Source organism: Acinonyx jubatus, chromosome A2 (assembly GCF_027475565.1).
Source record: "Acinonyx jubatus isolate Ajub_Pintada_27869175 chromosome A2, VMU_Ajub_asm_v1.0, whole genome shotgun sequence".
In the NCBI taxonomy this organism is placed as follows: domain Eukaryota; kingdom Metazoa; phylum Chordata; class Mammalia; order Carnivora; family Felidae; genus Acinonyx; species Acinonyx jubatus.
This window is the reverse complement of record NC_069383.1, coordinates 111,988,114-112,008,081: the sequence shown is the minus strand read 5'-3', so window position 1 is coordinate 112,008,081 and position 19,968 is coordinate 111,988,114. Positions and strand designations below refer to the sequence as shown.

At 44.9% G+C, this 19,968-nt stretch overlaps 1 protein-coding gene and 1 long non-coding RNA gene across 5 annotated transcripts in view; one reads left to right on the top strand and one right to left on the bottom strand.

Annotated features, from left to right (window-relative positions):
- Nucleotides 1-19,968, top strand: part of LOC113594652 (uncharacterized) — a 30,721-nt gene that overhangs the window by 10,184 nt on the left and 569 nt on the right. For 2 of the 3 annotated variants that reach the window (XR_008296999.1, XR_003415077.2), the window contains exons 2-4: nucleotides 12,945-13,129; nucleotides 14,767-14,889; nucleotides 15,572-15,767. This is a non-coding gene — a long non-coding RNA (uncharacterized LOC113594652). Of the gene's footprint in view, nucleotides 1-12,944; nucleotides 13,130-13,376; nucleotides 14,423-14,766; nucleotides 14,890-15,571; nucleotides 15,768-19,968 lie in introns of those variants that run through there. The other variant, XR_008297000.1, reaches the window with a different exon arrangement.
- The window catches only part of FGD5 (FYVE, RhoGEF and PH domain containing 5), a 120,977-nt gene continuing 104,864 nt past the window's right edge, over nucleotides 3,856-19,968 (bottom strand). For both annotated transcript variants that reach the window (XM_027042718.2, XM_027042717.2), the window contains exons 13-21: nucleotides 19,657-19,740; nucleotides 18,484-18,563; nucleotides 16,764-16,863; nucleotides 16,286-16,423; nucleotides 15,683-15,812; nucleotides 14,727-14,857; nucleotides 9,459-9,587; nucleotides 4,434-4,588; nucleotides 3,856-4,078 (exon numbers count right to left, since the gene is read on the bottom strand). In XM_027042718.2, the coding sequence (XP_026898519.1) occupies nucleotides 4,042-4,078; nucleotides 4,434-4,588; nucleotides 9,459-9,587; nucleotides 14,727-14,857; nucleotides 15,683-15,812; nucleotides 16,286-16,423; nucleotides 16,764-16,863; nucleotides 18,484-18,563; nucleotides 19,657-19,740 (984 nt within the window). In that variant the 3' untranslated portion in view covers nucleotides 3,856-4,041. The remainder of the gene's footprint in view (nucleotides 4,079-4,433; nucleotides 4,589-9,458; nucleotides 9,588-14,726; nucleotides 14,858-15,682; nucleotides 15,813-16,285; nucleotides 16,424-16,763; nucleotides 16,864-18,483; nucleotides 18,564-19,656; nucleotides 19,741-19,968) is intronic.

The window sequence follows — 19,968 nt, the reverse complement described above, 5'->3', positions numbered from 1 at the left end:
GGCCAAAAAACTTGTTCATGGTACTTTTTTTTTTTTTCTCATTCTTTCTTAACACGGATTTTATTTTCTATGAGCCTCTCTTTCACTTTAGTGGAAATGCTGCATTTCTACTCCTGCTCTATTGTAATGGTACCCATGAAAGACCATCAAGAGAATGAGGCCTGTTGTCATTCTGTTGTGTCAACACAGGATGCCCTTTCCTATACAACCACCACCAGATTCTCTGTGTAAGGAAGAGAACTTGCTCCATGGCCCTGCACAGCCTTTGCATTATACTAATCCAAACTACACTCTTCTTTCCAAAAGATGTCATCCAAAGGGTGGACTTTATGGGTGGATCCTCAGCAGCCATCCTCCCCTCAGCCCCCAGCTGACAGGTCTGTCCCTGTAAGTAGCTCAGGAAAGGGCAGGCATAAGTGTGGACCTTGAAAGGCATGGGAGGCCTGCTGGGTTCTTCTAAGAAAAAGCTAGTGCAGGAAGATGAGCCCCGCCTCCCTGGTGCCCATGAACAGGGAAACCTGTAACCCAGCCATCAGTGGCAGTCACTGATCAGTCTCTGGAGAACCAGCCCTGGAATCGGGCTGATACTGGACAACAGATTAGAGAAACCCAAAGAGCTTGGTTCTTAGGGACACTGTCTAATCCTCAAAGTGCCCTGCTTTTGGACTTCCTCTTGTAGAGTTAATTTCCTAGATGTTTAAACCAATTTGATGTTGGTTTCTTCTCACCTGCTGTTGAAAACAGACTTCTTCTTAGTGTGGATACCTCTGTCCTCTCAACTGACAATGTGTGCAAGCACAAAAACTGCCACAATTGTAGAAGTCACAAAGCACAGGCTGAATGAACTAACAGAATGTACAAGCATGTTGTTGACTGTCTTGTAGCCGAACAAACTTGGGCTCCAGCTTGGTCCTACCACTCCTAGCCCAGGTGGCCTCAGTCCCCATTTAGGGCTTCAGTGTTTAGTGATGACATTTACACAGTTGAACAGAAGGCTGAGCTGGATGAGGAAAAAACTCTGACCTTGTTACCCTGCAGTGGTGGTAGCAGGGCTGTCGGTGTCCTTGGCACTGGCCCCGTGGCATACACCCAAAGGCTGCCCTCGGTCCACACCCACACATGGGTCCAGGCTGCATCCAAGGGAGAATGAGTGGTCAGCTGATCTGTCAGCCTGACCACAATTCAAAGCCTACTTCTGATATGTGAAAGAATTATTACCAGGAGCCAGGAACTCAACCAATGTCCCTGGACACTTTGTTTCTAGTGGGCTTTGTATTAGTAATCATGAACAAGAATTCTACCTACTTACTAAGACAAATCCAGGCTGGAAAAACATTGCAGGGAAGGTGGGAAGCTGCTAGAAAGTAAGTGCCTGCTTTCAGTGCAACTCCAGTTTCATAAAATTTGATTCCCAGAAGCAGGCAGAGGCCAACCGTGTAAAGGTCTGTGTGTTTTTTTGACCCATGTATGAAGAATTCAGGGAGAGGTCATTCAAAACAAATGGGGGGGGGTGGTGACCAAAGGGGCCCAGCCTGCCTGTGTCAGGCCCTCCTCAGTCCTGGTTTCTCTTTCTTGCCATTTTCATGGATAAGAAGGAAGGTCATTTTTTGCATATTGCCTTCATCTTGTAGTGTCACAGAGCAGGGCCCATGACTTATTTCACTTTGTACAATGCATGCCCTTTCCCACGGGTTTATGGTTTCCAGTCCGCTTTCTTGAGCGTTTGGTTTGTGCTTTGTCCCTGAACTCTTTGGAAAACTGTAATAGTGTCCGTGTGACTGGTGAAGACACTGAGGCTCGGAGCTACTGAAGCGAGTGAGTTGCCCAAGGCCTGCACGCTCTTATTTCTGGCCCATAGCCTGGCGCAGAACGGCTTCCTCCCTAGAAACACAGCCTTTGCAGGAGGCACACAGCAGAGGGGCTGTTCTGGGAGCAGGGGGCAAAGCACATACCATGGGGGCCTCAGGCAGTGTGGCCATGGCATCAAAGCTGGCCATTTCTCCAGCCTCTGGGCCCAGTGGAAAGGAGGAGGCCCCATGAACCTGTAAAATGGGCTGGACAAAGAAAAAGTCAGGGAAGGAACGACAAGCAAAATAGGCCAGTAGAAATCAGCTGAAATCAAAGAACCATGGGAAAGACAGGTAAAAGCAAGTGGCAGGCAAACCAAGTGGGTCCTTGCCCAGTCACACTGAGCTGTAGAGGAGCTTGGTGGCCCCTGACACTTTCTTTCATAAAACCAATTCAGTAGGTTTTCTGTATAACCCAGATGGTTTTTATTAGGGTAACTACTCACTGAGAAATAAAAGCCCTATTACGTCTTGTTTATAGAGCATCAGAAATAGGATGTCATATGGTACAAGAGGCCTTCGGATGACTTCCAGATGCATAACTCTGCCCGGAGCTCAGACACTGACAATGGCCAGTGACACACAGCAGACTGCGGAAGCTCCCAATACCTGGTGCCGAAGTCTTGCTGTACTTTTCAAAGGCTCAGAGGCTCTAGAAGGCCCACTGAAATATGACGATGAAAATGGTTGCATTGGAATTGATCCCTCAAAAATTAATAAAAAGATCTGTCTAATCACTTAGTTTGAATCATTAATTGGATGTTTAATGCAAACATTTTAAAAGAGAAGTTGCAAACTAGGAAAAAAAATTCCCCTGAAAATATTTAATGTAAATAACTCCGTGAGATGGTACTTTTTACAAAAGGTTTGTCAGCAAATGCCTTTTTGTTTAGGGAACAGGGCAGCAGGAGGATGGGGACAGGACATCAGAAAATGATATGATTGTTTTCTATTTCGATGAGAGTAACAAGGAATCCCACCTGCCCTGCCCCCATTCTGCTTTATGTAGAAATTTGTCCAGCAAAATGAGCAGCGGTCATCAGCAGGAGGTGGCTGAACCCCAGGTGCCCAGAGAGTCTCTTCAAGCCACTACTTCTGTGCTCCCTCACTGTGTCCAGAGCCACCGGTCAAGTCCACTAATTCACCTTGTGACTGTATCTTTTTTCTCTTCCTATCTCTTTCTCTTCGGTAGTACAGTCGAAGGATAGCTGGAGGATAGCCGTGGTGAAAACAAGCACAGGTTCTTATAGACACAACGCTGTCAGCTCATGTTGGGTAGACACAGGAAGGCACACAATAAATTAAAGCAGACCCTATCTCTTCAGAGGCTTGCAGCGACCTACAGGGTGGGGGCTGGTCTGCCAGCAGCCGAGCTTCCAGCACTGGTGTAGTGTGAGGACCACCCCGGGAAGGAGGGGGTCCTTCCTTTATTAAGTCATATCGGTATACAGGTTCATGATCAAATGGAGGAGAAAATCCTTGCCATCTTATTCAGTCCAGTGTGGCCTCCGCAGTGAGGAGGACCCCCTGCCCGGCCACCCGCCCCCACCCAGGCCAAGTGTCGCTCACCAGCCCACTTGGCAAGGTCCAGCCAGGTTTGCACAAATCACTTGTACATACTCTTGTTGAGAACTGGTGGCAAATTAGTCCACAGGGCTCCATCTGCTACTTACTTAAGTAAATCACTTGGAAAACATAAAACTGAAGGTTGTAGCTCAATAAAACAATAAAGTGCTTTCGACGAGGGTAGCTGTTATTCACCAGTTGTTTCTTGTTTCACCTGAGGCACTGATGTCAATGCTATGACAAGTGATCATGTTTACCACCAGTAAAAATTGTAAAAGCTTGTTTCCACTAAAAAGCCTGCATTTCTAAGTACTGCATCGTACTTTTTCTATTGTTTCCATGTCTTCATGTTACTAAACTTGAACTCACTACTGGGTAGGGAAATAGTTTCTGCTGGGTTGGGGTGGAGTCGGGTGGGTGGAAGACACGAGAACAGAAAAGGAGCGGTTCATAAATATTCCTTAAGGGTTCCACTTGTGAAGGTGAGAGAGGGGGTTACAGCAAAAAAGGATTAGGCTCCATGCTGAATCCAGATGTGAGCCCCAATGAGTGGAGACACAGATCGACTTCTAGAAGGGTCCACATATCAACCTAAGAGTTTATTCTGAGTCCACATGCTTGATAACTGCTATAACACACTTGCATCTTCCATGGCCTTGATCCACCTGTAAAACAGAGGAGAGGGAACATTTAGGTGTCATGGCTCTGCGACTCTGGTCACAGAACCTTTATGTGACTAGGTGGACTAGGTGACTATTACCTGAGGTCATATTCATATTTGTTGCCTAGCATTTAGCAAAAGGTCTGGAACACAGTGTACAGGCTTGCTGAATCAATGCACGCTTGTATGAACGAATCATGATAATCTTAAAAAAATCTCATGATCAGGAACAGATAGTTCCACTGCTGTGGCCCAAAGGGATTTGATGGAACAGGATGGCTGGAGCAGAGAGCATCCAAAGCCCTGGGTAGCAACTTGTTTCCTTCCAGAGGGAGAGGCAAGGATAGTTATTTGGGTACCTCTGAGCTGAATTGGTATCCTCTGCTTTGAAGCTATAAAATAGGGTTTTCTTGTGGTAAAGGTGAAAAATAGGTCCTACTTCACTGCTGCCCTCTTCCTTTTCTGGGGCAATGGTGAAACCGAGCAGGGGCATACTCTCCATGGCCACTGTGTCCTGCAGACGGCAAAAGGGAAAACTGATAGTAAACACCACACAACACACAGTCAATTGCTTAGCATTTACCGTTACCTCTGATTTAAGATGCACGATGCGCTCTTCTGTGTAGGGCATGCTTTGGCAACTCTAGACCAGCCACACACATACTCTTTACCCCTGATCCCGCCAGGACCAATTACGAGGAGGGAAAGAAACTTAACATTCTGTGACAGCCTATTAGGGCCCAGGCATTTTTATCTTTACATTATCATGCCGAATCTTTCACAACAATCATAGAAGGTGTCACTCCTGTTCTAAGAGGAAACTGAGGCTCAGAGAAGGTAAATAACTCCCCAAGATTAATTACACAGTTTAGTAAGGGGCTGAGCCAGAACTTGGACTCATGACCACCTTCTAACACTGCGTTCTTCAGGCTGACTCGAATAGTCAGTGACTCTGTTTTCCGTTAGTACTTTCGATAACATACCCTGTACTCATTCCCCCATGCCCTCATTCACAATGCCTCAATATGGAGCACTCAGGGTGTCTGTCCTATCAACTTGCTAAAAATTTCATGACATGTACACAGAGAACATAAATGGATCTTAAAATCACAGTGCTCAGAGGAAAAAGATGTATATATATATAGATATGTTCATACATACATATTTATATAAAAATACGTTCTCATAAAATACTTTATTAAACCATACAAAAACAGATATAATTAGCTAAGCAATTAGTTAAAATATAATTAGCTAAGAAGGCTGTGGGAAGAGAAGGAGGGGGAGCTGAGGTTGTATATAAAAGGGAATCAATTTTCAAAGACTGCTGGACCAGAAAAAGAATCTGACAAAATTCAATATCGATTCATGATTAAAAAAAAAAAAAACCTCCACAAACTAGGATTAGAAGGGGACTTCCTTAATCTGAGGGCATCCATAAAATAACTACAGCTAACATCTTACTTAAGAGTGAAATACTGAATGCTTTTCCTCTAAGATTGGGAATAAGGCAAGAGGGTACTCGCTCCCACCAATTAAATTCAAAATTATAATGGAGTTCCTAGCCATTGCAGTACAGCAAGAAGAAGAAAGACATAAAGATAAGAAAAAGAAGTTAAACGATCTATGCTTGCAAAGGGCTTGTTTGATTATAAAACAACTACTAGAACCAATAATTTAGCAAGGTCACAGCATAATCATTTTTTTTTATATCTGTGTACTAGCAGCAAGTAACTAGCAAATAAATGCCATTCAATATAGCATCCAAAAAGAAAAACAACAAAGTAGCATCTAAAAAATAAAATAGGAATAAAGTTAACAAAAATGCAAGAACAGAAGTATAACATCTCTATACTAAAACTCCAAAACATAAAAGGAAAAATTAAAGAACTACATACATGAAGATTTATACCATGTTCATAGATTTGAAGATTTAATATTGTTAAGATGCCAATTCTCCCCAAGTTGCTTCAACAATCCCCGTCATAATCTTAGGCTTTTTGGTAGAATTGACAAGTTTACATGGAAACACAAAATACCTAGAATACTCCAAACAATCTTTAAAAAGAAAAATGTTGGAGGCTTATGCAACCTGACTTCAAGACTTACTATAAAGTTCTAGTGATTAAGGTAGTAAGGCAGTGGCATAAGAATTCGTAAATATTATCAGTGAAACAGAATAGAAAACCCAGAGATAGGTCCAAATGTATTTAGCCATTTGATATTTAACAAAGGGACCAAATAATCCTATAAGGAAAGGAAAATCTTTTTTAATGAGTTGTGCTCAAATAACTGGATATCCATTTGGGAAAAAAATGAACCTCAACTCCTATCTCACACCACACTCAATAATTAATTTCAGATAGACCTCAGTGTAAAAACTGAAACATTAAAGTTGTCAGAAGCAAATATGGGGTAACAACTTGTGACCTGCAGACAAAAGTTTCTTATGATATGAAAAGCAATGGCCATAAAGGAAAATACTGATAAATTTGGTTAAGTTTAAAACTTCTGTTCATCAAAACAACAGAACAAATTCATTCATTAAGAAAATGCACAGGCAAGCCAAAAACAGGGAGAGAATGTTCACAAAACATTTATCTGACAAAAGACTGGTATCCAAGATATGTAAAGAACTCCTATAACTCAATAAGAAGAAGACAACCTACTTAAAAACTTGTCTAAGAGATCTGAACAGACACTTCTCAAAGGGAAATCCATAAATAGCCAATAAGCACATTAACAATATCATTAGTCATTATGGAAATTTAAACTAAAACCACACTGAGATACTAGTAAATTAAAGACTGACAATACCAAGTGTTGACAAAGATGTGGAACAACCATAAATCTCACATGTAAATGTGAGGGGGATGTAAAATGGTAGATAATTTTGCAAAGGTCTGTAATTTCTGATAAACCAAACATATACCTTCCTATGATCCAGAAATTCCAATTGTAGGTGTCTACCCAAGTGAAATAAAAAAAACCTATTTTCACATAAAAACCTGTATATAAAAGTTTAAAGTGGCTTCATTCATTACAACCCAAAACTGGAAACAACCCAAATGTCCTTCAACTGATGAGTGGGAAAACAAATGGTGATGTGTTCACAACATGGAATACTACTCAGTATAAAATGTAATGACCTATTGCTGTATTCAAAAACACAGGTGAATCTCAAACACATCATGCTGAATGGAAGAAATCACATTTGTATGAGATTCCATTTATATGAAGATCTGAAAGAGATAAAACTAATCTCTGGTGGAAGGGAATGAGGTGGGGATACACAGGTACATGACAGGGGTTCACGGTAGTATAGACAGTGAAAACTGGCTATCCGTTTTATCAAACCTTTTTTCTTTGATGGAATTTGAGAGCTTAGTGCTATCAGTGATATGACCTTACTAAGAAATTGTACAAGTTCCTCTCTACAGAAAAAACTACTTTGGAAGCATACTTAAAATCCATCTATCAACTTAGCAGGGGGAGGGGGGGCGCCTGGGTGGCTCAGTTGGTTAAGCATCTGACTCTTGATTTCAGCTCATGTCATGATCTCGAGGTTTGTGAGATCAAGCCCTGCATCAGGCTCTGTGCTGTCAGTGCAGAGCCTGCTTGGGGTTCTCTCTCTCCCTCTCTTGCTGCCCCTCTCCTACTCCCCCCGCTCTCAAAATCAATAAAGATGAAAAAAATTAAAAAAAACAAACTTAGGGTGTCACTTCCATGACAACTGTTGCTCATGACCTAGAGACTCTGGCTTTTCCATTCTCACACAGGACTCACCTCTATTTGGTGGTTATTTAATCATCACTGGCCTTTGTTCACCTGTCTAAGCCTGCATTTCTTCGCAAAGAGTGTTCCACGGGATGGAATGGTTCCACAAGACGCTCCATGAGGAAGGGCCCATGGTCAGGCCAGCTTGGGAAATCTCCTTATTTCAGAGACCCACAGCTCTCCTTGGTACATTAGAGATTCTGAGAAGTACTCCTGTGAGGCAGTCCCACGAACTGCCTACTCAAGGTTCCCTCAGAACCCACTTTTTAGAGAACTCCTGTGAGCGTCCTGCGCAACACCTACTTTGGAAGATGCTCTGGGCTGCAGGTGGACATCGTATCACATTTCAGTTTGTTCTGGAAAGATCAAAATTCTCCCTAGCTCAAAAATCCTCTGCTCCTCTATGGACATGTCAGTGAGGGCTTGGCTCACACAGCACCTGAGTCACTCAGGCTACAGTGGGTACCCCCTCCGAGCCTGTCTGTGTCCCTCCTAGCCTCTGGGATTCCCTGAGGAAGGAGCAGGCTGCAACCATCACAGTTGCAGGTCTTTTGTGAGAGAAACTTTATGCCCTGAAAAAGGAAGTGCCCTCTGCACACTGGCCAGCATCGGGGAGGGGGGGGGGCAGGGGCAGGGTAGAAAGGCCAGCTTTGTGCTGATGTGAACATCCTCCTGGGGTAAAGCACACACCCTCTGCAGCAAATCACATTCAAGTCCCATTTTCTTTCTTGCTTTTTTTTTTTTTTTAATTATTATTAATTTATTTTTGAGAGAAAGAGAAAGAGAGCAGGGGAGGAGCAGAGAGAAAGGGGGAGAGAGAGAATCCCAAGCAGGCTCTGTGCTGTCAGTGCAGAAATCAAGAGCCGGATGCTTAACAGACTGAGTCACCCAGGTGCCCCTAAGACCAATTTTCAGAGTGGGTTTAGCCCATGGAAGCCACCAGATGGTGAGGCCTGGACATGGAAATCTTCCAAACTATCCTACAGAATCAGCCTGGGTCAAGACCAGACAGCTCCCTGCTGTATAACCATAGCCCACACCTGTCTACTCTGGAAGCAAGCTTCACTCCCAAGGCCCTCTCTCCTACATTTTATAAGACATAAAGGTAAGATGATCTATAAAAACAGAAACTTAAGTTTTATTTGGTACAAGTGTTACCATGAAGCAGTGTAGCTCCCTGATAAAAGAAATGCATGGAGCAAAAGTGTGGTAGCTTTCTCTAAGCTGTTGAGTTCTGTCCCAAACAACCAGGTGGAGAGCAGAAAGCAGCCTGCTCTTATAGAGTGCTTGGCTTGTGCTGGATGCTGGGCCTGTGACATTCAAACCACCTGGGTGCACACACAGGTCTGCACACTGTACTGCCTTATCTCCATGGAGGAACGGTCAATTCTTTAGATCTGGAACCAACACGTGGTTGGGTATCCACAGCAGCACTCAGCACATGGTATTGCTCGATACAGACTTGAATGACATGGGAACAGCATCCCGGCCTCACATGGCCCTGCAGGTGATGGGGTGTTGTGCATGCCCAGATGGACATTCTGAGGCGTGAGCTTAACCTGAGGGCCGTCACAGATGAGAAGAGAGAAAGCAAGAATTGCCACTACCTCACTGGCCATATAGGTGTAGAGCACTTTGCCTTTGATGACGAACCAGAGCTTCTTCCAGTGCCTCTTGCCTTTCTTGCACCGGCTGAGATAGCCACTGATGGCAGAGCCCTCTCCGGAGGCGGCCACCTGACAGAAGGGAAGCAGAGTGGTCAGGACAGCAGGTGGTAGGCATAGTTCAGACAGAGCTAAAGTGACACTGCAAACCAGTTGGCAGAGAGTGTTTATACTGCTTTGAAATCTGAGACTTGGATGAGGTCTCAGGATACATCCAGTACCTCAAAAGCAGCAAAACAGTACCAGGGATTAAGACAGGATTTACTGAATGCACCCAGGAAACACAAGAGTCAAAAACAGCCTTCGGGAGTGCTGTCCCGAGTGGTGTTGCAGATTCTTGGCTCCCTCTCCCCAGTTCCCAAGCCCCCAAAACATGAAACTGCAGATATTTGAGGGAAAGGTTCTTCCCTCTAAAACTGATTCTTATAAAAGTTAATACCTATTCTTGTCAAACTAGTCCAAAAAACAGAAAAGGAAGGAAAATTCCCAAATTCATTTTATGAGGCCAGCATTACCCTGACATCAAAACCAGATAAAGACACCACCAAAAGAGAGAACTACAGGCCAAATATCTCTGGTGAATATAGATGCAAAAATCCTCAACAAAATACTAGCAAACCGAATCCAACAATATATTAAAAAAATCATTCACCACAATCAAGTGGGATTTATTCCTATGTTTTAAGGGTAGTTCAACATTTGCAAATCAATCAACACAATACATCACATTAACAAAATAAAAGAACAAGAACCATATGATTAGTTCAATAGATGTGGAAAAAGCATTTGACAAAGTACATCTTTTCATGATAAAAACCCTCAACACAGTAGGTTTAGAGGAAACATGCCTTGACAAAGGCCACATGAAAAACACACATCTAGTGTCATCCTAAATAGGGTAAATTGAGAGCTTTTCCTTTGTGGTCAGGAACAAGACACGGATGTCCACTCTCACTACTTCTATGCAACATAGTACTAGAAGTCCTAGCCATAGCAATCAGATAACAAAAAGAAATAAAAGGGATCCCAACTGGGGTGCCTGGCTGGTTCAGTCAGTGGACCATGTGACTCAATCTCAGGGTCATGAGTTCAAGATCCATGTTGGGTGTAGAGATTACTTACAAAAAAAAAAAGGTATCCAAATTGGCAAGGAAGAAAAAAAACTTACACTATTTGCAGATGACATGATACTATACATAGAAAACCCAAAAGACTCCACCAAATACCTGCTAGAAATGATAAAATAAATTCAGTAAAATTGCAGGACACAAAATCATTGTATAGAAATCTGTTGCATGAGAAATTAAAGAATCTCATTTACAATTTACTATTGCATCAAAAATAATAAGATACCTAGGAATAAACCTAACAAAAGAGATTAAAGACCTGTACTCTGAAAACTATAGAATAATGATAAAAAAATTGAAGAAGACACAAAGAAATGGAAAGACATTCCATGCTCATGGATTGGAAGAATAAATATTGCTAAAATGTCTATACTACCCAAAGCAATCTACACATTTCATGCAATCCCTATCAAAATATCACAGACTTAGAACAAACAATCCTAAAATTTGTATGGAACCACAAAAGTCCCCAAATAGCCAAAGCAATCTTGAAAAGGAAAAGCAAAGCTGGAGGCATTGCAATTCCAGACTTTGAGTTATATTACAAAGCTGTAGTCATCAAAAAAGTATGGTACCGGCACAAAAACAGACAACATAGATCAATGTAACAGAATAGAAACCCCAGAAATGAGCCCACAACTATATGGTCAATTAATCTTTGACAAAGCAGGAAAGAATATCAAACAGGACAAAGACTGTTTCTGTCAGCAAATAGTGTTGGGAAAACTGGATGGCAACATGCAAAAGACTGAAACTGGATCACTTTCTTACACCACACACAAAAATAAATTCAAAATGGATAAAAGACCTAAATGTGAGACAGGAAACCATCAAAATCCTAGAGGAGAACATAGGCAGTAATTTCTTTGACATTGGCCATAGCAACTTCTTTCTAGGTATGTCTCCTGAGGCAAGGGAAACAACAGCAAAAATAAACTATTGGAGTTATTTCAAAATAAGAAGCTTCTGCACAGCAAAGGAAACAATCAATAAAACTAAAATACAACCTATTGAATGGGAGAAGATATTGTAAATGACACATCCAATAAAGGGTTAGTATTCAAAATATATAAAGAATGTATACAAATCAACACCCAGAAAACAAATAACCCAATTAAAAAATGGGCAGAAAACTTGAACAGACATTTCTCCAAAGAAGACATACAGTGGCCAACAAACATGTGAAAAGATGTTCATTATCACTTACCATCAGGGAAATTCAAAACAAAACCACAATGAGATAACATCACACACCTGTCAGAATGGCTAAAATCAACAACACAAGAAACAACAGGTGTTGGCAAGGATGTGAAGAAAGGGGGACCCTTGTGTACTGTTGGTGGGAATGAAAACTGGTACAGCCACTCTGGAAAACAGAATGGAGGTTCCTCAAAAAGTTAAAAATAGAACTATCCTACCATCTATCAATCACACTAGAGGAATGGATAAAGAAGTGGTATACACATACAATGGAATATTAGCCATGAAAAAGAACGAAATCTTGCCATTTGCAACAACATAGATGGAGCTAGAGAGTATCATCCTAAGTGAAATAAGTCAGAGAAAGACAAATACCGTACGATTTCATTCATATGTGGAATTTAAGAAACAAAACAAATGAGCAAAGTGGGAAACAAGAGACAAACCAAGAAACAGACTCTTAACTACATAGAACAGACTGATGGTTACCGGAGGGGAGATGGGTAGAGGAATAGGGGAGATAGGTGATGGAGATTAGGAGGGCACTGGTCATGAGGAGCCCCAGGTGTTGTATGTAAGTACTGAATCACTATATTGTATACCTGAAACTAATATTACGCTGTAAACTGGAATTTAAAGAAAAACTTTAAAAAACTCCACACATACATGTTCAAAACATTGATTCTTATACTTTTAAGCTTATCTCTTATACTAATAGGATAAGAGGATGGATCTTAAAGATGGATCCTCTTTTTAATGTTTACTTAAAAGGTCTGCCTAATGGGGAATGTTAACTCCTGTTGTTATTAGCAGTACTTGTCTGTTGCACAGTCTTTATGTGGAGGTTCAGAACACAGGTGTAGAGTAATACCAGGCTGGGGCTCCAGTCCAGGTTCTCCCAGTTATTTGATGGGCAATGTGGGCAATTACTTCTTTGAAGTCTCAGTTTCGCTGTTATTAAAACTGGGATTAAATGACACAAGACAGGTGCCTGACAGGTATAGTGCCTGGCCTACAGGAACTGCTCATAAATACCAATCTTACTATTGGAGAAAGAAGGTCAGGTTTGGAAATAATTTAATCTGACTTTCCCATTTTACAGATGGGCCTGGAGGCATGGAGGTATCTACCAAAGGTCAAATCCCTACCTAGCTGAAGAGAAGATAAGAACTTGGATCTCTTGGCAAGTACTCTGAAGGTCGATGAACTTTACTGAAGGGAAAGGAGGCCACCACCAGCCTGGGCTGTTTTGAGAAGTACCAGGAAAGGAGTCTGTCTCCGCCACAGGTTCCAAGACTCCTAGAACCAGACACGAGCTTTCTCTCCTGGCACTTGCCCTGTTGGGGCAGCTCATAGAGTGAGGAAAGGCAGAGGGGACAGAACACATTGGAAGAAACTGATTCTGCAACCTCCCTTTCTGGCAGATGCTCAGGAGGCAGCATTTCTGCAGACTTTCTCATGGGGAGTAGGGCTTGCTGCAGAGATGGTGCTCCTGGGGGAAGGGGACAGGGCAGTGGGGGGTAGGGTGGGGCACATTTCTCCTGGGGCTGCTGCAAATCCCACTAAGTGTAATCTTTGCTGGATAATAAAAAGGTTGTCACTTTAAGCAAAAATTACTAAAGGGCTGGCTGGGGCACCAGCATCAGAGCTGCTCGACTCTGGAAGGCTAAGAGCAGTGGTTCTCAAACTCTGTGCCTGTGGAACACTCGGGTTCTGTGAGCCACCACAGAAGGAGTGAGAGGTGATCTTTCCTAATTACTGGAAAGGGATGACTTACAACCACACGATGTAAAACGTGTGAGATCTGCATGTGTCAGCAAATGTGGAATGATAGTTAAGAGAAATGAAGTGTGAAAATGTACAGAAGATTTAGTACAATTTGTTGTATTTCGGGTAAAAAAAAGAGAGGATCTATGAATGTGCATCTTTATTATGTATATGCATTAAAATTTCTGGAAGGATCCATAAGAAACTTCATGGTTACTTCTGGGGGTGCTGGGACTGGAGGAGTTCAGGGAGGGAGAGAAAAACGTACGTCTCATCAGGTATTCCTTTGTGTTCCGAAAAAAATTTTTTTACCACGTGTTATTCCCAAGATTTTTAATATGCAAAGGTATTAAGTTAATGAATAGAACAGTACCTCTTTAAATATTTCATACCCTAACACTTCTTAAAACCCTTGCCACCAGCTACTCAATAATGAATATTAATGCAAAAACTTGGAAACAGCTGATCATGCTCTTTTGACAGCTTGTATATTCACGGGCACACATTTGTTTGTGGTTGTGATCAGAATATAAACATAGAATCTGGCCCTCCTTACAGAACGGACTTGAGTTTAACCAATGCTGAGGTTTCCTGCACAGAGTCCCACACTCTCCAGGAGGCTCAGCACCTGAGGCCATTTGGGACCCACAGGCTGAGTGGATGGCACAGTTCCAAGGGCCTGCCGGGGAGGGCGAAGTCAGGACTGTAGCTGTTTTAGCCAGAAGAGTACCAGTGATCTGTGCAAGAGCCCCAGTGATCTGTGCACCACTGCTGGGGACCTGACCTGGTCCAGGCTATGTGACAGGAAAGAAAGTAAGGAGAAAAAAAGAAACACTTGGAGGGGAGAAGGGGAGAGAGGAATGGGAAAGGCTTCTAGCACCATCCACAACCATTTGGGGTCCTGCCTTCTGTCACCAATCAGACATGTTCTCAGTCATGCCCAGAAGACAGGCCCTGTTACTGGTGAATTACTCCTTGTAGCTAGAATGTCTCATGTTAGGAATTCTCTTTGTCCTGTAAAGTTCAGTCCGCCTGGGGCAGGTTCTGACCCTGTCCGAGGAAGGCCATGAACCTTCTAAATCCCTTGCCTCCCACACAGGCAGTCTACCTGCCTTACCTCAGTCAGGGCTGAAGGAACTTTCTTCTGCTTCTTGAAGGTTGAGGGGTTGATGCTGTGGAAGACGGACGAGAAGGCACTGCTCGAGAAACGTGGGGAGGACAGGGGAAAGCTCATGCTCACGGGCCGCTCTGTAACCAAGACAAGCCATGGAGGAATGGAGGTGAGTGTCCATGCAGACAGGCATGCATCTTGCTTTGGAATGCCAATTCCTGTAAAATTAGAGCTCCTGGTCCCTCCTGCGATGGAAATCAGCTTCATGATGGGGGTTAGGTGTGACCAGAAGAACAGGCACACTCTATCTACTGACACAAAGGCCACGGGAGCCAAGAAGGAAGGCTTTTTCTGGGTGCTGGCTATCCCTTCTTCATCTGGGCTGTCCTCTGTGATGGCCTCAGGGGGCTCCAGAGAGGAGAAATCTTTGGTTTTAGGTCCAGGATACACTTGCTGTCCCTCTGGCCTGACCCTGCTTGGACAAAGCCTGGACCCTGAGCACAGTCTCTCAAGGGCTAGCACAGCTTCCCCAGGTTCCTTTCTCAATCAAAGAGCCCTCAGCCCTTCCCTGATCCACAACTCCTCTGCTATCCGTCTTACAATCCTTATCCTGAAAAAGTCCCATAGAACACAGGCCTATAGAACATTTTCAAAAAGAGGGCCGCTATGGCAAAGTAACCATGAGTCACCATGCCTACCGTCCCCTTCACAGAGATGCACTGACCCAGCGTTTCCCAAGCTTAGCTGTCTGCAGAACGCTTCCTCTGGCAGTGCCTATTGATTTATTGTGGAACCACTATTTGGGGAAATGGTCCCCCAGGTATGGTTTAAATCCCTCTTTCTTCCTTCAGGACTGCTTTTGTTCTGAGCCTCCCCAGAAAAGTGGTTTCAGGCACCAACCACGGGCCGGCGAGAAGCCACGTGGGCCACCTGGAAGAACGGAGATGGTGTCCCCAGGTTACCTCTCATCATGCCTGGGACATCCCCGCCCCTCTTCTTCAGCTCCCCATAGCAGCCATCACAGACCTTGGCCATCCGGTCCTTGAGGTACTTCAGGGGGTACTTGTTTCTCGAACAATTCCGGCACACGATCTGCAGGCCCAGTTGGGGACACACATTGGAATGGTTCTCACCCTCTGCATGTGCAGAGGGCCAGCATCCCCTCCCCTCTGCCAACCCCCCCCCCCACCTCTCCAGGGACCCCGTGTTCTGAGCACAGAACTGTGTCGGATCGCCCTGCTTTTCCATTGTGAAGGTACAGAGTTTCTGTGCAAGTGTTTTTATCAGTTTTTCTGATGAGTCCTTAACTAGGACGTGATACGTTTTCTCCTGGGACAATAACCATGTGTGCTATGGTTGTCTTTTGGGAGTACGGTGGTATAGTGAAATGGGATTTGGAGCCCTGGTTTGAGACTATCAGTAAAATGGGTATTAACAATCTCTACCTCGCAGGGTTGGTGTGAAAACACCCTTCCCTGGGCCTGACACTCAGTAGCTGCTGGATATCCCTGACAGCCAACCCCACACGACTCTATGTACACACTCACCCAGGTGAGGTGACTCACCTTGCCACAGGCGTGGCAGTGATGACGCCTCAGGGTGAGGGAGAAGTCACAGCCACAGTTCATGCACATCATAACATGTGTGACAGGCACCAGGGTGGGGGGCCTCTCCCCCAAGCTGACCCCCAGCCTCTCCCGTATCTGGAACAAAGGAATCGGGTGAGCAATGTGGTCAGGAGATAGCTAGATGGGTGCCCTCTTTCCTGTGCAGGATGTGTACGTGTAGGGTAGATCCTAATTCTACAACCCCCTCCACCGCACGGTGGCTTCCAGGATCCTAACCTTGGGTCAGAAACAGAGCCAATGGGAAGTGCTGTATTTGGGCTGCACAGTGACTGCCTAGCTATGGGGGAGTGTGGTGGGAAGGGAAGGAGAAGGGGTGTGATGGAAGGAGCTGAGAGCCCTCTTGGGTGTATGGGTGCCCAGGGAAACCCAGGGCTGGGAGACTGGCATCAGGTGGGTCTCAGGGCCCTCCACTCACCTCCACGCTGTGGTGAAAGGCAGCCAGAGCCTGGGCCTTGTAATCCTCAGGGAGGGCTCTACTCAGACAGCTGTGCCATTCATCTCGCTCAGCACAGGAGCTGTGGACACAAGCTGGCGTGAACAAGGCATGCAGGTGTGCACGGCGGCTCTGCCTCTGCTTCTCAGTGTAGATCAAGTCCCCCCACGTTTCCCCTGGCTGTGCCTGTCAGTGTCTGAAATCCCACCGAGCACTGGCCACCTGCCAGATCAGCCTAGGATCATAACTCAGCACCTCCATCTACTAGAAGGGTGGCCAGGGCATGCTAGCTGTCCTCTGGGCCTGCTTCTTTACCTGTAAATGGCACTGTCAACACTATCCCTCTAACTCCCAGTACTGTTGTGGGAAGAAATGACATGTGGGACATGGGTGGACTTTGTTAATGGCAAAGCACCATGCAAAGGCAAGGGGCATTAGGAAGATGTAGAGAGTCCCACACTTGAGGAGGGACAGGGGACAGGGTGCAGAGGGCTGTGTACATGGGGAGGGGATGGCTAGGTGAAGTTGGAAAATATCAACATCCTCGTCTCTCCATCTTCCTCCTCATTTTCCCACATAGCTTCCCAGACACCCCCTCCCCAACAAGATGACTTCCCAAATTCCCACTCCACACCCTGCCCTTCAGGGTTGCCTGAGCTTTGAGCTCTGCCCCAAGAGGCAGAGTGGTGGAAATTCTCCCAGGACCCACTAGGTGTCGCTCCCACCTTGCGTAAGTGTGTGGTCTGCCCCAGGAAAGCCAGGATAAGGCATCCCTTTGGCCTGGGAAGGAGGGACGGGGGTAGGGGGTGGGTAGGGTGGCGATGGGGTCAGAGGAGGTGCCTGAGACAGGGCAGGTGCCCAGTGCATGCTACTCGTGTCATCAACACTTAACTATTACTGCAGTTATGCTCTACGTTGTAATTGGTACACAACTCTCCCGCCCTTAATGTGAGCTTCTCCCTGAGCACATCAAGGTTTAAATCTGTGTCCTCAGCACAGGGCCTGGCACTGAGGAGTGGCTAATAAATGCTAAATGAGCAAATGCATCTGCATGAGAACGTGATGTGCACTACGCCACACAGAGGGCATTGCTGCCTCCTGCCAGGGTCACATTATCAGCTGTGAGGGGAGACACCCATGCCTTGGTGACCCTGTCTCAGCCCCCACAGTGGCCCCAGCAGAAGCCACACCTCCCTGGTTTCTGAGCCTAGAGAGCTGGAGCTTGCCTTGCCCTGAAAGAGGGAGGGGGAAGCTCTTTTGCTGCCCATAGTGAGTGAGGCAGGGTCCCTGGGCAGCCTGAAGGCCTGGAGAAAACACAGACCCTTCTGAGAAAAAGGCCACACCCCCAAACCAGGGAAAGGCAAATGATGAATGCTCACTCATTATGTTTTTCTCTCAATCTCCGGGCATGAAAGCCTAAAAGCTGACCACTTTATGAACAAAGGTGCACAATGCGTTTTTTGCTCACCTTAACTTCTTTACTTGCATTACTGTAAAGACCCAATCAATAATCCATAGACATTTACAAACATGAGATATTGTTATTATTGTATTTAAAAGAAGAGGCTCTAAAAAATAAGTCCTTAGACCCAAAATAATACCAAATAGAAATGACTCATTCAACTTGTTATTCCAAACTTTAACACCTATAAAATCCTGTGTCCCTATCCCCCAGATCCTCCCTCTACCCACTTCCCCATACCTGGCAGATAGAGTCAGGCAGGACTGGGAAGTCTCAATCTTTAGGGCATAGGGCACTTTCTCCATCACAGGGCGGCTGACCTGGAAAATCAAAGCAGCCCCTCAGGGCAGGGGCAGGGAGGGGCAACCATAGACTGGATTCTTCTCTTGGTCCTACCACTGTCCCTCTCTGAGCCTGAGTTTCCTCATCTGCAAAGGGTAAACTTTTGTTTGATGGTACAGGGTGTGTGTGTGTGTGTGTGTGTGTGTGTGTGTGCGCGCGTCTGTGGAGAGGGGAGTGCCGGCTCCAACCGTGTGGTCTGTAGGCACCCATCCACCCCTAAGAAAGTGGGTATGCACCTAAAAGGATTGAAAGCGGGGTCTCAAAGTGATCCCCGTATACCATGTTCATAGCAGCATTATTCACAATAGCCAAAAGGTGGAAGCAACTCAAGTGTCCATCTACGGATGAATGGAAAAACAAAAATGGTCTATATGTACAACGGAATATCATTAAACCATAAAAAAGTAAGGAAATTCTGACACAGGCTGCAACATGAACTCACCTTGAGGACACTGTGCTGAAATGGGCCAGTCACAAAAAGACAAATACTGTTTGATTCTACTCATGTGAATTATCTAGAGCAAATTCCTAGAGACAGAAAGTAGGATGGTGGGTGCCAGGGGTAGGGGGCTGGAGGAATAGGGAGTTAGTGTTCAATGGGGAGAGTTTCATCTAGGGATGATAAAAAAGTTCTAGAAATGAATGGTAGTGACGGTTGCACAACAGTGTGAATGTGCGTAATGCCGCTAAACTGTATGCTTAAAAATGGTTAACAGGTACATTTTATGTTACGTATATTTTATCACAATTTAAAAAACTTTGCCATACCCCCACTTTGTTTCCTCCCTCCAAGGGTTTCCTTATGAATTGCCCTTTTTTTAGGATGCCTTTTCCTCTTCCCCATCTGTCCAAATATTATCTACCATAAGGGACTCAGTGCCCCTCCTCCAGGTAGTCCTCCTACCCTCTCCCCTCTCCTGCTGTAACCCACAATATAACGCTGTTTCCTTGGGGCTGCCTCTTCCCACTGGTCCCACTGGTATGTGGGCTCCTAGAAGCGGGGATGCTATCTCTCCTCCCCTGGGGTCTCCCTCCACCCACCCAACAGGGTGCTTAACACCAAGCATTTACCTTCATGCTGGCCATTGACAATGTGTTCTTCAGCCGGTACTTCCCATCTTTCTGGGGATACGTGTATAGGAGCACATCACTCATCTGGGGAGAAGGAAATCCCATCAGACGTGTCTTGACCCCAGAAGGCAACGTAGGCTGTGTCCTGGAGGATCACTGACCTCTGGGGAGCAGAGGCATCCTGCATTCCCCAGTGACCCCCCACAGGAGAGCATAACCACTCTGAGCTAAAATGTGAGTCCTTTCCCTGAATTCCACTCCTAGGTAGAAACTTAAAGAGGAAATAAATGCAGATGTCCACAAAAAGTCAAG